We start from the raw sequence: 14,853 nt of genomic DNA on the forward strand, positions 1-14,853 counted from the left end.
CACGTTGTGACCGGACAGGCGATCCTGCTATGTATAGGTGCACGTCTGTCTCTATATATTTAACCTAAAAAGTGCATGCACACTGTGGGAAAATTAGAAACAAATAGATTTTTACACACGGGATGCCGCGTGTGGCGGCCTCGGCACCCTGTGTGTGGGTGTGCGCTGCAAGCTCAGTCCCCAAGCCGTGTTCACACGGCTCCCATACTGAAGGCCCTGGGCTCCTCCCCTCTCTGCTGTTAGAAACTCCCCATGTTGAACATCTCTGTGTCTCTGCTTCCTTCACAGCCTGTGGGTGTTGACTCTGGATACATTCCTAGGCTCGGATGGCTGGGGTCAGACCATTTGTTTTTGGAGGTTTCCACGCATAAGCCGTGGCACTCCAGCCACGCCTGCCTCCTGCCGGCTGCCCCGTGGGGAAATGGAGCCCCTAAACAGTTTTCTATGCGACAGCTGGACATTCTCTTCACATGTTTATTATTATTTTTATTTCTGTAGTGAATTACTTGTTCATGCTTTAGACAGTTTTTCTAGGGTCGATCATCACTTCTGCCTATGTTATATGGATCCTTCATGTTCTGCTTGCTTTCCTAGTTTGTCATTTGCCCTCTAGCTTTGCTTATCTTTTAAACAGCCCTTTCTACCTTAAGTTATAGAATTATTAGTGTATTTCATCATAGAACCTTTATGACTTGAATTTTTGTATTTAAATCTTGAAACCAATGACAGCCGATTTTTCCACAAAGTTGGAGGCCAGGCTCCAGCTCTGCGCCACCCCCACTCTGCTCTGCCGAAGCCGCACCTGCCCCTTGCCTGGCAGTTCCAAGACTCTGCCCGTGCTCCTAAGAATCAAGATGCCGTGATTTTCTTCTTGACTCTGGCTCTGTTTACAGACAGCGTATGTGCTGGTCTGTCTCTCCTCTGCTGCATGTCTGGGGTCATTCGGTACCTTCTGATGGTCATGGATCCAGGCAGCTGTTCTCTTCTTCACAACAGGCCTCTCATCTCTGGGCATCTGACCCCTAGTCGCCCCTGGTGTTGCTGTTTAATGACAACATGCAGGGCTTACCTCTGACATTTCCACTGAATCCAGCAGTAAATGCCTCCAAAATAAGAACCTTGGTCTTGTCACCAGGGCGCGTAGCCACAGGCGCTCCGTCCAGCAGGGCTCAGCCAGGGGCTCCCCCATCTTTCCCAGGCAGCCTCAAGGGGCCAAGCAGCCACTGGCCTGAAGAATATTTCTGGAATATGCTTACCATATTAACCAGTTTCAAAATGGAAAGTCCTGGATCTATTGTTCGATGATTTTAATGTCCTTTTCCAAACAATGAAAATAGTTTGGAGCTTGAGCCTCAGAGGCCCGTGCCACCTCTCATCAGTCGTGTTCATTCACGGGTGGTTACGCAGCCAGGCTGTCAGCCCTGTGCAGCGTGTACTCAGGACATGACCAAGACGCATCCCTCCCTTGGTCCTGCTAAATCCTAGAGTGTGACTTCTTCGCATGTTTAAATATAAAATGTTCTTCCCCTGTGTAGATCAAATCATAGTTTGGAAAAGAACTAGAGAAATTCCTCGGTCCTTTGGTGCCTGCTCTCGAGAATGAGAGGCAGCAGCAGGCAGCACTGTGGGCCGTCCAAGCCTTGGTGTCAGTGGCTACACGCAGACCCAGCCCACACCTGGAGACATGAACGTGGAAGCACCAGGCTTGTACTGATGCTTTGTTCCTTGGGTACAGCAATCCTGCCAGAAAGGACTACAGCTGGCGAAGGAGAACCCGCAACGTACAGAGGAAATGGTCCAGGATTTCAGAAGGGGCCTGAGCGCCGTGGTCAGCCAGGCTGAGTGCAGGGAGGGAGAGCTGGCCAGGTGGACCCGCTCATCCGAGTTGTGCGAGACGGTAAGAGACCCAGTGGGCGTGCGTCCCAGGGATCCCGGCTCCTTAGGCTGTGGACATCTAGCAAGTGCCTCCCCTCACAAGCTGGAGTGGGCCAGGCTGTGGGACAGAGGCCGGGCACCTGCGATGGAGCCCCCCTGGCCACTGCGCCCACGGCTCTCTGGAGAAGGCTCTGAGCCGACCTGTGAAGCATTTGATATTGTACCAAACAGACCAGCCAAACGAACACACACATTTCTCTGTGTGTTTACTGGCTCAGTTAGAAAATTCCACTGATTGCCCAAAACCCTAAACAAGTGCTGCAGCAGACTGCTCGCCTGCGAGCTCCCCCGTGCCCCGGACCGCAGGCCTGCGAGCTCCCCCGTGCCCCGGACCGCACGCCTGCGAGCTCCCCCGTGCCCCGGACCGCACGCCTGCGAGCTCCCCCGTGCCCCGGACCGCACGCCTGTGAGCTCCCCCGTGCCCCGGACCGCATGCCTGCGAGCTCCCCCGCGCTGGGGACTGCCTGCCATTAGGAGCCCAAGCCAGAGGCCTTGGAGCTCACCTGTCAGGACAGCATTTGAGGGGTCATGGGGTGGCCAGAGCAGGGTAGAGCCATCTGCCCCGTCACGCCTCTCTCAGCTCACAGGATGTGGCATAACTGATCTACACAATGTCTTCACGTGGTCCTAGGACATCCCCCATGGTGCCCTCTGGCATGGTGAACAGACCCCATGGGGTCAGACACAGCCCACCTGCCCTTCCGTTGAACCCGGCCACAGCCCCCACTGGGTGGCGGGACTGCCTCTCGCTCTGCTTTCTGGTCCCGTGGTCCCTGACTAGGCTGACCTGGGGAACAGCAGGGCCTGAGCTGGCTCCAGGGCAGCCCCTCCTCCACTGCACTGAGCAGAGCCCTCCTTGTCCCACAGGTGAGCAGCTGGATGGGGCCCCTGGACACGGAGGCTTGTCCCTCCTCACCCGTGGCTGAGTGTTTGAGGAGCTGTCACCAGGAGGCTACCTCGGTGGCTGCAGAGGCCTTCCCCGGGGCAGGTGTGGCAGTGCTGAAGCCTCATGCCCTGGGGAAACCGTGGGCATCACAGCAAGACCTGTGGCTGCAGTACACCCAGACCCGGCTCCGTCTGGAAGAGGCCCTTTCTGAGGCTGCCCCAGATCCCAGCTTACCGCCCCTTGCCCAGAGCCCCCCAAAGCATGAGCGTGCCCAGGAGGCCATGAGGAGGCACCATAAGCCACCCTCATTCCCCAGCACGGATAGTGAGGGTGGTGCCTGGGAACCTGCCGAACCACTGTCCGGCCTCCCTGGACCAGCGCTTCTGTGTGGACAGGACGGAGAGCCCCTGGGCCCAGGGCTGTGTGCTCCGTGGGACCCACTGTCCCTCCTCAGGGGCCTTCCAGGGGCAGGGGCCACCACGGCCCACCTGGAGGACAGCTCTGCCTGTTCCTCTGAGCCCACCCAGACCCTGGCCAGCCGCCCCAGGAAACATCCCCAGAAGAAAATGATAAAGAAAACGCAAAGTTTCGAGATACCTCAGCCCGACAGTGGCCCCAGGGACTCCTGCCAGCCAGACCATACTAGTGTCTTCAGCAAGGGCCTGGAGGTAACCAGCACTGTAGCCACAGAGAAGAAGCTCCCGCTGCGGCAGCGTGCCAGGAGCCCCCCGATCACTCGGAGCCGGAGTCTGTCCTCCCCCTCGGGGCTCCACCCTGCTGAGGAGGATGGGAGGCAGCAGGTGGGCAGGTGAGGTGGACGTCCCCCTCCTCTCGTCCTAGCAGTCCTTGGGGATCTAGAAACCCAAAGCCATTTAGGCAGTAAACTCTCTTCTGCAAAGTAGAAAGTAAATCCACAGACATCCCTCTGGGTCCACCTGTCCGGTCCAAGAAGAAACACAATTTTAAACTAGATATGAGTTACCTGCCCCCATGTCCGGAAGGGACCACTGAAAACTGCCTGGATGGTGTGTGGTAACCTGCACACACTCACTCTGACGGTTAAGTAACTGTGCCACCAACTCTAGTTATTTTCAGCCCACTTACAGAAAATTACAAGCAGCAAATCAACCCCCGATACCAAGAAGAGTTACCTTAAAAATAACTTTTTAAAAGTCTCTAAGTGTTAGGGGTTAGAAGGCGCACCCATGCGCCCATTGCCCCACTGAAGAGGCCCCTTCTCACTTGTCGAGCCTGCAAAGGACGCGTCCACTCATTGGTAAGGGTGGGCGCACTCGGCCCCTGCCTAGGCCGGATGCCGTCTGAACCTCCATCTTCCACCCATGTGGTACTGGTCATGAGGGCTAGAAGTGGAGAATTTCGTGAGATGCTTTGCTCATTTGGTTGGCTTCTGTGTCTTGGGCCAGCAATCCCCATCCTTTTTGCCACCACGGACAGGATTCATGGAAGACAATTTTTCCACAGACCGCAGGGGTTGGGGTATGGTTTTGGGATGAAACTGCTCCACTTCAGCTCACTAGGCATTAGTTAGATTCTCATAAGGAGCACGAAACCTAGATCCCTCACATGTGCAGTAGTGTTCGTGCTTCTCCGAGACTCTAATGCTGCCACTGATCTGACAGGAGGCGGAGCTCACACAGTAATGATGTGACTGGGGGCGGAGTTCACCCAGTAATGCTGTGACAGAGGGCGGGGCTCACAGTAATGCTGTGACGGGGTGGAGCTCACACTAATGCTCTGACAGGGGCGGAGCTCACACTAATGCTCTGACGGGGCGGGGCTCACACTAATGCTCTGACAGGGGGCGGGGCTCACAGTAATGCTCTGACAGGGGGCGGGGCTCACAGTAATGCTCTGACGGGGCGGAGCTCACACTAATGCTGTGACGGGGCGGGGCTCACAGTAATGCTGTGACAGGGGGCGGGGCTCACAGTAATGCTGTGACGGGGTGGAGCTCACACAGTAATGCTCTGACGGGGCGGAGCTCACACTAATGCTCTGACAGGGGGCGGGGCTCACAGTAATGCTCTGATGGGGTGGAGCTCACACTAATGCTGTGACGGGGCAGGGCTCACAGTAATGCTCTGATGAGGCGGAGCTCACACTAATGCTCTGACAGGGGGCGGGGCTCACAGTAATGCTCTGACAGGGGGCGGGGCTCACAGTAATGCTCTGACGGGGCGGAGCTCACACTAATGCTGTGACGGGGCGGGGCTCACAGTAATGCTGTGACAGGGGGCGGGGCTCACAGTAATGCTGTGACGGGGTGGAGCTCACACAGTAATGCTCTGACGGGGCGGAGCTCACACTAATGCTGTGACAGGGGGCGGGGCTCACAGTAATGCTCTGACGGGGCGGAGCTCACACTAATGCTGTGACGGGGGCGGGGCTCACAGTAATGCTGTGACGGGGCGGAGCTCACACTAATGCTGTGACAGGGGGCGGGGCTCACAGTAATGCTCTGACGGGGCGGAGCTCACACTAATGCTCTGACGGGGCGGAGCTCACACTAATGCTCTGGCAGGAGGCGGAGCTCAGGTGGTAACACTCCCTCGCCTGCCACTCACCTCCTGCTGGGCGGCCTGGTTCCTAATAGGCCACAGATGGGTACCAGTCGGTGGCCCTGGGGGTTGGAGGCCTCTGCCTTAAGCTCCATAGAAGCGGTTTCCTCCTCACACCCTGATCATAGGCTTAATCTGAACGGAGAAGGCCCCAGAACACTCTTCTGAAACACACCTTTAGGTTGCCAAACCTCAGTGTTTACCTTGTTAAAGGCAAAGCTCCAGGTAGAACATCAAGTTCTGGTTTTTACCATTGGTGTGAGTGATCCAGAGTGTATCTGCTGGCTGAGCCCTTCCGAATCCATAAGAGGAATGCCAAGCGCTGTCCCTGAGTCTCAGCAAGTGGCTGCACTGACGCTTCTGTCTCCACTGAGCCCATGTTTCAGGTTTGGGGGGCAGCAGAACACAGGAAGGGGGGACTCCTGCCAACCCCCGTGTGATTTCCAGCCTTTGCTTCCTAGTGAGTACATTGTCCATTTACTTTGATCAAGACCAAATTAAGACTGTCCTCATTCTGATTTTGTTTCTGGATATTTACTGAGGAGGCTTTTGTGTGGGTCATGACACTGGGCCTCGGCCTTCCCGCCAGTGCTGTGAGGGCCAGTTCCTGACCAGCCAGGAGGTGCTGTGTTCTCAGAAACAGTGAGAATCTGTCAAATCTGTTATGCAGGAGTGAAGGGGACAAGTTCTGCAGCTCTGCTGTGAATGGGATGTACGTTCAGCAGCATTTCTGCCCACAGCTGTGCTTCCCATCATTAGCTGCTTTTTAGTTTTTCCAACTTAAAAAACAAGTAAATACAAATAATGGTAGAAAAAAAATCTGCCAACTCCCATTGGTATCATTAGGATCGAGTTATTTAAGGAGGTTGGGGGTAAGATGCCATCAAGTAGAGGAGAAAAGCAACACACCTCACTGTTCATTAGGGCAGGGCCCCCGGGTCACCATGGCCCTGGGAAATCTCCTTTGAAAGTGCAGTGGATGGTGCTGTCTGAGGTGCAGAGCTGTGGGACACGCCCAGATCCCACCCCAGCAGAACCCAGAGAACCTTCTCCTGGGGAGTCCCGCCGCCCAGGCCAGGCTTTGGCATTCATGCTGCCGGAGTGTGGGCCCTGCCCTCCAGGCTCACATGCTGGCTGGCCACTGCTCAGTTGCTGAGAGTGACCAGGTGGCCCCACTCCAGCCAGCTCATGAAACCAAGCCACCAGCCTAAGTGTCCTGCATTTGTTTATGGTGTAAAAGTACTTTTGGATGCTTAGCATGTTTTTTAGTGGTAATAAAAAAATTAAAAAATACCACCTGATTTGGGAAGCCCAGTTTGGGCCTCTATGATCACAGCACCGCAGTTTTGCACGGGAGGTACCATCTGGCCAAGCTAACCACACTGGCCAGCCCACCTCTCCACTCTCTCAGGGCAACACGAGTGGATCCTCTGGGTCCTGCCCTGCCCTGGGGATACGGAGGTAGTGAGACTTCGGGCAGCCACAGAGGAGCCCACATCTCCTACAGATGTGTGTGTTGTCAGGAAGGGCTCTTCAAAGACTCAGAAGTGCTTCAGAGGCTCACCCCTCACGGGAACAGTGCTCCTACAAACCCTGCTTGGCAGCCCCTCCTCAGGACGCTCATTCAAGGCAGGGAGACCCCAGCCAAGGGTGGGGCTGAGGGTTCCGTGGAGGGCCATCCCTGGGGCCTAGCCTGCTGTTGTCCACCTCTGGGCCGTCCTGCGCCCCCGGCCTTGCTCTCCGGCCACTGCAGCCCCCGAGTCCCCCTGAAGCTGCTCCTTAAGGTGCTGAGCCCCTTGAGTCAGGAGTAACTACCATGGAAGCTGACCCTCGAGAAAACCTCCTGGTCAGTCAGCAGTGGGCAAGGATCCAAAAGCCGTTTTCTCACGAAATTTCCACCACAGCCTTCCTTAGCAGAAGCGTCGCTGCTGGAAGTGGTTGAGTCATCTCACCGCTAGAATGAAACCAGCTGGGAACGAGAAACCTTATGTTCAGAGTTTCAGTTAGGAAGCCTGGGAATCTGTCTGTCTTGGTTTCCAAAGGGATCTTTCCTCTGAAAAGGCCATGATCAATAATGTGGAAATGTTTCACCTGACAAGTTTCTTTTTGAAATATAGTCCTTATCTTTTCAAGTTACTGTGTATCAAGAGAGCAGCTCCAGGTAACAGGGAGAGAATGAGTGGAGGTGCAGGTGAGTCGCTCCTTGCTGAGGATGTGCAGTAGACTGGAAGATTATTCTTTTTTTTTTTTTTTTTTGAGACGGAGTCTCACTCTGTCACCAGGCTGGAGTGCAGTGGCGTGATCTCGCCTCACTGCAGCATCCGCCTCCCAGGTTCAAGTGATTCTCCTGCCTCAGCTTCCCAAGTGGCTGGGACTATAGGTGCCTGCCACTACCCCCAGCTAATTTTTGTATTTTGAGTAGAGACATGGTTTCACCATGTTGGCCAGGCTGGTCTCGATCTCTTGACCTCGTGATCTACCCGCCTCAGCCTCCCAAAGTCCTGGGATTACAGGCATGAGCCCCCACGGCTGGCCGGAAGCTTTTTTATCGTGCATCCCACATGTGCCCATGTGCCTCCAGTCCACATGTGACCCTGCTCATCCCTCCGGGTTTTCATGTGTTTCTGTCTCAGGCATGAATTGCTTTTAATTAAGTGTCCGTGGGGGGCCGTGTGCCCCCCGGGATCTCTGTGTCTTCCAGCAGCCGACTGAGGCACATCATGGCCGAGATGATCGCCACAGAGAGGGAGTACATTCGGTGCTTAGGATACGTCATTGACAACTATTTTCCAGAAATGGAAAGAATGGACTTGCCCCAGGGCCTTCGAGGGAAGCACCACGTTATTTTCGGCAACTTGGAGAAGCTCCACGACTTCCACCAGCAGCACTTCCTCCGGGAGCTGGAGCGCTGCCAGCACTGCCCCTTGGCCGTGGGCCGCAGTTTCCTGAGACACGTAAGTGCAGGCCATGGCGTGGGCGCCAGGCAACATGGTGGGTGAAGCCGGTGTCAGAGAGGCGGGGCCTACAGGGCCCACGTGTCAGGCGGTTGGAATAGCTTCAGTCCAGGTCTAGGAGCTGGTCCTGACAGGATGTTAAGACCAGCCGAAAAACAGATGCCCCACACGGATAACCTGTGGGTCTCCAGTGCCCGGTGCTTTGCGCGTGGTGTGACCGACTGCGTCCCTGCTGCCCCTGGAGGCGGAGGCTCACAGACACCATCACACCCGTTCTGCCAGCAGCCCTTCTCCTTTACCACTTCCAGCTGATAGGCCAGAAGCAGCTCCCAGAATCACCTTCCGGGGAGAGGCCAGGCCTCACCTCTTCACACGCCCCCTGCCCCTGGGTGCCCCATTACCTGCCAGAGGGACCAGCCTGTCCCGTTCTGAGAATTCCCTGTGAGGCTTTCAACTGGAAGCACGTTGAATGTACAGACCCAGTGGTCTCTCCTCGTAAGTTGCTTCTCAGTGATGAATGTGGAATCTCTCTGTTTGAATGTCTTTAATAAAGTTTTTAATTTACTCTGGAAAGAAACTGACAGGCTTTCAATAGGCATTCAGTGAGTGCTGTGGGCAGATGGGATGTGTGTCCCAGACCACTGAGCACAGATTATCACAACGAAAACAGCCGTGGACAAAAGAAGCGCATGTTACATCTTTTCAGTGTTTCCTTTTTTTTTTCTTTGAGACGAAGTCTCGCTCTGTTGCCCAGACTGGAGTGCAGTGGCACAATCACAGCTCACAGCAGACTCCGCCTCCCGAGTTCAAGTGATTCTCCTGCCTCAGCCTCTTGAGTAGCTGGGACTACAGGCGCCGCCACCACGCCCGGCTAATTTTTGTATTTTTAGTAGAGATGGGGTTTCACCATGCTGGCCAGGCTGGTCTTGAACTCCCAACCTCCTGATCCGCCCGCTTCAGCCTCCCAAAGTGCTGGGATTACAGGTGTGAGCCACCGTGCCCGGCCTCAGCGTTTTCTTAAAAGGTGCTTTTAGACATAAAGTGCAGATTCATATTGACCGTGATTGTGGCAATTTTAAATGTCTTGACAGCTTTAGCTCTTGGCCATGGACCAAATCATTCCAATGCCCCCCACGCCCTCCCAGGCCCACTGCCAGCTGCATCCTCTTCCCCCCTCAACCCCCTGGAGTCTGTGTTTTAAAGACAAATTACAGAATTCTCAGCATTGAGGCTTCAGCTGGTAAACTGGTCGCCCCTGGAGCCCTGGTGTTGGGGATACTCTGATAGTCTTTAATGAAGGGCCGAGTCTCCCTTTCACCTGATCATGGTACAAACTGCACCTGGGGGGTCTTGGGACGGGAGCAGTTCCAAGTCTGACCCGGGCTGCAGGAGCCTGCTGTCTCTGGGCCTGTCACTCCCACAGCCAAGCAGTCGCCTCTGCTTTTCCAGGAAGAGCAGTTTGGGATGTACGTGATCTACAGCAAAAACAAGCCGCAGTCGGATGCCCTGCTCAGCAGCCACGGCAACGCCTTCTTCAAGGTCATCCCCCTCGGCCCGCCCCCCACAGCCTGCCCGGCCCTCAGCCAGGCCGGAGCTGACCCTCTCACCCGGCCCTTGCAGGACAAGCAGCGGGAGCTAGGTGACAAGATGGACCTGGCCTCCTACCTGCTGCGGCCCGTGCAGCGTGTGGCCAAGTACGCGCTGCTACTCCAGGACCTGCTCAAGGAGGCCAGCTGTGGCCTGGCCCAGGGGCAGGAGCTGGGCGAGCTCCGAGCCGCCGAGGTCGTGGTCTGCTTCCAGCTGCGTCACGGCAATGACCTGCTGGCCATGGACGCCATCCGCGGCTGTGACGTAAGTGCCCCAGACGCTGGCAGCTCAGGCAAGCTGGGGGAATTTGAGGCTGCTGGTGAGAAAGTCTTGGCCCCAGCAGCACAGTTTTCTTGGTGATGTGCTGGCAGATTTGCCCCGGAGAAGTCCCTCAAAGCACAGCCTTCTGAAGGCCGCAGCGGGGGCCACCGGGAGGAGGGTCTTACCTGTCTGGGCAATGTCAGGGAGCAGCCAGGCTCGAGGCCCCTGGAGCCCCGGGGTTTGACAATGGCTGGCAGATGTTGGCTGCCGTTCTACAGGACATGCAAAGCAGGCTGGCTCTGAATAACTGGAAGTCTGCTTACCTGGGCTGTATTTAAAACAGGTGGACGTGGGCGCTGCACCCCAGCCCTCTGTGAGAAGGCACTAGGGCCAAGGCGTGGGGCTGACCTTGGCTCGTTCATATGGGCCCGCGGCAGCTCACCCATATGCTGCTGCCCACGACCGGCCGCATGGGTCTTATCAGGCCCCTCTGCGGGGGTTCTGCAGCTCAGTGTAGTGAAGGCTGCCCTGGCTGCCCCAAACCCCAGATGCCCAAAAGGCCACGGGTGAGCTGAGCAATGGCCGGTGCGTGGGGGCGCTGGCTCCACTCTCGCCTGGGATGGGTGACACCCCAATGGCAGAGCAGGGCCATGGAGGGTGGGACCCCACATGAGCTGGAAAAGGCAGGCCCATCTCGGGCCCCCAACACCGATGGAATCAGGGCTGCTTCTAGGAAGTGGTATAGTCAGTCTTCCTGGTCACTAGTGTGGAGGCGCCTCAGGCTGTCCCAGCATCCTCAGCCAAGGAGCCCTAGGGGCGTCCATGGGATGGAGGTCATGGGAGAGGCTCTGCCAACCGTGCCCATCATGTGGGTAAATTCCACTAGGGGAGGGACAGCCTGGTGGGCACGGTGGCTCCATCTCTGGGGGCTGCTGTCTCCCCTGACCCAGCTTGAAGGGATTTCTGTGGGGAGGAGGGAGGAGCTGTCGGATTCCCAGGGGCTATTTAGTGAGGGGGACTCTAGCACCACCTCAGCAGGGGGTTCCATCAAAATGGACGCAAGGGCTTTGAAGTAGAAAGTTCCATAAATTGCAACAAGGTTTACCTTGTGATCTCTGCACGTATGACCCGGGAACGGGGGCCGGGGTGGGGGTGTGGGACGCTCACCCCCTGAGCAGGGCTCCTCCCCTGTGTGTGGGCCCAGAGGGTCAAACGGGAGGGTTAGGGGGAACTGGGTGAGTTCCTGAGCTTTTAGATGTGATGCTGCAGTTTCTATCCTGATGCTCTTTGAAACCTTTAGCAGCTAACATTAAGGCGGATTTGCCAGATTTTATGGCAGTTTGGCTGCTGTTCCGTCTTGTCACGAAGCTAACACATTTAGACGGAGACAGTGACTTGTGCCACCACAGACGCCGGATTTTCTTGGATGAAATCCACCTGTGTATTCCTCTGCAGGTGAATTTGAAGGAACAGGGGCAGCTGAGATGCCGGGATGAGTTTATCGTTTGCTGCAGGAGGAAGAAGTATCTGAGGCACGTGTTCCTCTTTGAAGACCTCATCCTGTTTAGCAAGACCCAGAAGGTGGAGGGCAGCCACGACGTCTACCTGTACAAGCAGTCCTTCAAGGTAGCGCCCGCCCGGTCCGATCGGGTGCAGGCCGAGCCAGGCCCTCCAAGGGGGTCTTGGACCCTTGTCTCACCTGAGGCCAGCAGAGGAACTGGGAGGGAGTGAAGCGGGGAGGAGCCGCACTGCGATGTTTGTTTTCTGCGGTTCTTGGGTAAATTCTTGAAAACGTTAGCCTTCCAAAAGCTGCAAGGAGAAGTGTGTCTTCTCCAGTCCCATGTCCAGTCGAGGGGCTGAGAAACAAGTGCCTACTCAGTCAGTAACTGCATTTTGGATCCTGTGCAGAGGTGAACACAGGGACAGGCCTTCCCCTGGCTCTCGGAGGTGCACACGGAGGGCTTTGCTGATGCGCCACGGTGGGCAGGTTCCCACTTGTGACTCGGCTGTGCTGAGGGAGGGGAGGTCCCTCCCTTCTTGATAGAGGCCATGAGGGTGCATGGGCTCACACACAAGCAGCCTCACAGACTCGTGCATAGCCTTGCACACTCATGGACAGCTGTCCTTCACATTCAAGCACTCTCCCTTGCACACTCATAAGCAGCCTCACACACCCATGAGCAGCGTTGCACACAGGGACAGCTATCCTGCACACAGGCACTCTCCCTGGCATGGTCACAAGCAGCCTCACACACTCGTGAGCAGTGTGGTCTCGCTCACCCTGACCCATCCCACACATTTGTCATTTGGTGTCTGGGTGAAGTGACCTCCAGCACTGAGGAATTTGGGTAGCCAGTTGTTCAGAGATCTGTGTTCCTGATGGTGCTGCAACGGGTGTTTGCTGACTGCAGACGGCCGAGATCGGGATGACAGAGAACGTCGGGGACAGTGGCTTGAGGTTTGAGATTTGGTTTCGCAGGCGGCGGAAATCTCAGGACACCTACATTCTCCAAGCAAGCTCGGCAGAGGTCAAGAGTGCATGGACCGATGTCATAGGGAGGATCCTGTGGCGGCAGGCACTAAAGAGCAGAGGTGGGAAGATGGGGGCCGCAGGGCCTGCCAGGCTCAGGGGCACAGCTAGGGGCGGGGGTCGGGGCTGGGACTGGGGTGAGAGCCAGGGGCTGAGTCCAGGGGCCAGGGGGCTGGGGGCCAGGGCTAAAGCTGGGGCTGGAGCTGTGGTCGGGGACTGAGTCTAGGGGCTGGGGAATGGGGGCTGGGGCTGGGGTGGGGGCTGGAGACTGAATCCAGGGGCCGGGGGGCCAGCAGGGCCGGGGTGGGGGCTGGAGACTGAATCCAGGGGCCGGGGGGCCAGCAGGGCCGGGGTGGGGGCTGGAGACTGAATCCAGGGGCCGGGGGGCCAGCAGGGCCGGGGTGGGGGCTGGAGACTGAGTCCAGGGGTCGGGGGCTACGGCTGGGAGTGGGGCTGGGGTGGGGACTGGAGACTGAGTCCAGGGGCCGGGGGCCAAGGCTAGGAGTGGGGCTGGGGTGGGGACTGGAGACTGAGTCCAGGGGCCGGGGGCCAAGGCTAGGAGTGGGGCTGGGGTGGAGGCTAGAGACTGAGTCCAGGGGTCAGGGGCCAAGGCTAGGAGTGGGGCTGGGGTGGAGGCGTGGGTTGGGAGCTGGGCTATCAACCTTAATGCTGAGATTCAGGCGGTATGATTAAATATTGAGTTCACTTGAGCACAAAGTCTGAGGATGGCCAACTGGGAGGACACAGACTTCAAAGGGATGGGGTCATTGCCCCGAAGTGGGGAGGTTTAAGGGCCATTTGTATAGGCACGGTCTGGGGAAACAACAGGATCACATCATTTTCTATACAGGGTTGGTGCACAGTTATAGCAGTTTGGTTGGCTGCAGTCAGCGTTTCTTTTTTGGTAAGGGTGAGGGGTATATTTCGCATTCCACGTTAGGGACAGAACAGCCAAGGGTCTTCTGTCTCAGGGCTCTCTGGTCTGAGCCAGGAACAGGGAGGCAAGGAAATCTCTAACAAAAGGTCAGAAATGAAGGGGCTGAGCTCCGTGACTCGATCTCCAAAGTCAGTCTCTCTAAGGGCCTAATCACTCTCAGGAGCCTCCAGTAGCCGGACTGTCCATTTTCTTCCTCATGGGCACCCAAGAGGCCCACCCGGTCTGGGGCACCTGGGGGCTCCTCGGTCAGCACTTGACAAGAAAGTTCTTGGACTGGACCCGACAGCACTCACACACGTGTCTCTCATGTCCACAAGCGAACATAAGGCACTGCGGCAACCCGAGAGTCCCCCGCAGGTCTGGATCCATGTTTAACCCTCTGGTTGACTTCCTGCCCCTGCCCTGCTGGTCTGGCCCCCGTGGCCCTGGGAGGCTGAGCTCATGGTCAGCCCTCAGTCTTCCTGCAGGTGAGAGGGCCCTCCCCAGAGCACTCATTCCCCACCCTAGGATCCCTTCCCCAGGCCTCCTCCCTCAATGTCCACCCTCGTTTGCTCCCCCCACCGACTTCTTCACTGAGGGTGACTCTCTGTGCTTATTCCTCCAGCCTGGCGGCTGCGAACACCACCTTCACAGCAACCACCCCCCACCCCAGACCTTCTCCCATACTGAGCTCCAACTCCAGGTCCTGCCCCAGCACCTAATAGCCAAAGCCACTGTAAACCCAGCTGTCCCTCTCTACCCTACAAGCCCACCCTGGCAGCTCTGGCCTCTCAGACCTAAAACCCAGGCACCCAAGCTACAGACACGACCAGGACTCCTGCACGGCTGCACCCCGCCTGAGCCCTGACCCCTCCAGGCAGACACGACCAGGGCTCCTGCACGGCTGCACCCCGCCTGAGCCCTGACCCGTCCAGGCAGACACGACCAGGGCTCCTGCACGGCTGCACCCCACCTGAGCCCTGACCCCCTCCAGGTGAAACCACCACCTCCCCACCGGCCCGTGAAACACTCCGGAGCCAGCTCTGTCAGACACAGGGGGCCCCATGGCGTCGCCACAGGCTCCCCCTCTGGCCCCCAGCCTCCTGGCTACTCCACACCCCCGTGGGCTTCACCCCTGTGCAGCCCCCAACAGCAGTTACTTGGCCAGAGGCCTCACCTCTGAGATGCCACCATCCTGAAGAGCC

At 57.1% G+C, this 14,853-nt stretch overlaps 1 protein-coding gene across 27 annotated transcripts in view; it reads left to right on the plus strand.

Annotated features, from left to right (window-relative positions):
* Window positions 1-14,853, plus strand: part of PLEKHG4B (pleckstrin homology and RhoGEF domain containing G4B) — a 156,682-nt gene that overhangs the window by 128,072 nt on the left and 13,757 nt on the right. For 22 of the 27 annotated variants that reach the window (XR_010156814.1, XR_010156815.1, XR_010156812.1 and 19 more), the window contains 7 exons: window positions 1,736-1,897; window positions 2,803-3,629; window positions 8,102-8,354; window positions 9,804-9,893; window positions 9,975-10,205; window positions 11,658-11,828; window positions 12,614-12,794. Coding sequence is in view for 17 of the 27 variants with exons in the window: in XM_054684904.2 (XP_054540879.1) it covers window positions 1,736-1,897; window positions 2,803-3,629; window positions 8,102-8,354; window positions 9,804-9,893; window positions 9,975-10,205; window positions 11,658-11,828; window positions 12,614-12,794 (1,915 nt within the window). In the remaining 10 variants the exon portion in view is untranslated. The remainder of the gene's footprint in view (window positions 1-1,735; window positions 1,898-2,802; window positions 3,630-8,101; window positions 8,355-9,803; window positions 9,894-9,974; window positions 10,206-11,657; window positions 11,829-12,613; window positions 12,795-14,853) is intronic. The other 5 variants (XR_010156820.1, XR_010156821.1, XR_010156818.1 and 2 more) reach the window with 2 other exon arrangements.

Source organism: Pan troglodytes, chromosome 4 (assembly GCF_028858775.2).
Source record: "Pan troglodytes isolate AG18354 chromosome 4, NHGRI_mPanTro3-v2.0_pri, whole genome shotgun sequence".
NCBI classification, from domain to species: domain Eukaryota; kingdom Metazoa; phylum Chordata; class Mammalia; order Primates; family Hominidae; genus Pan; species Pan troglodytes.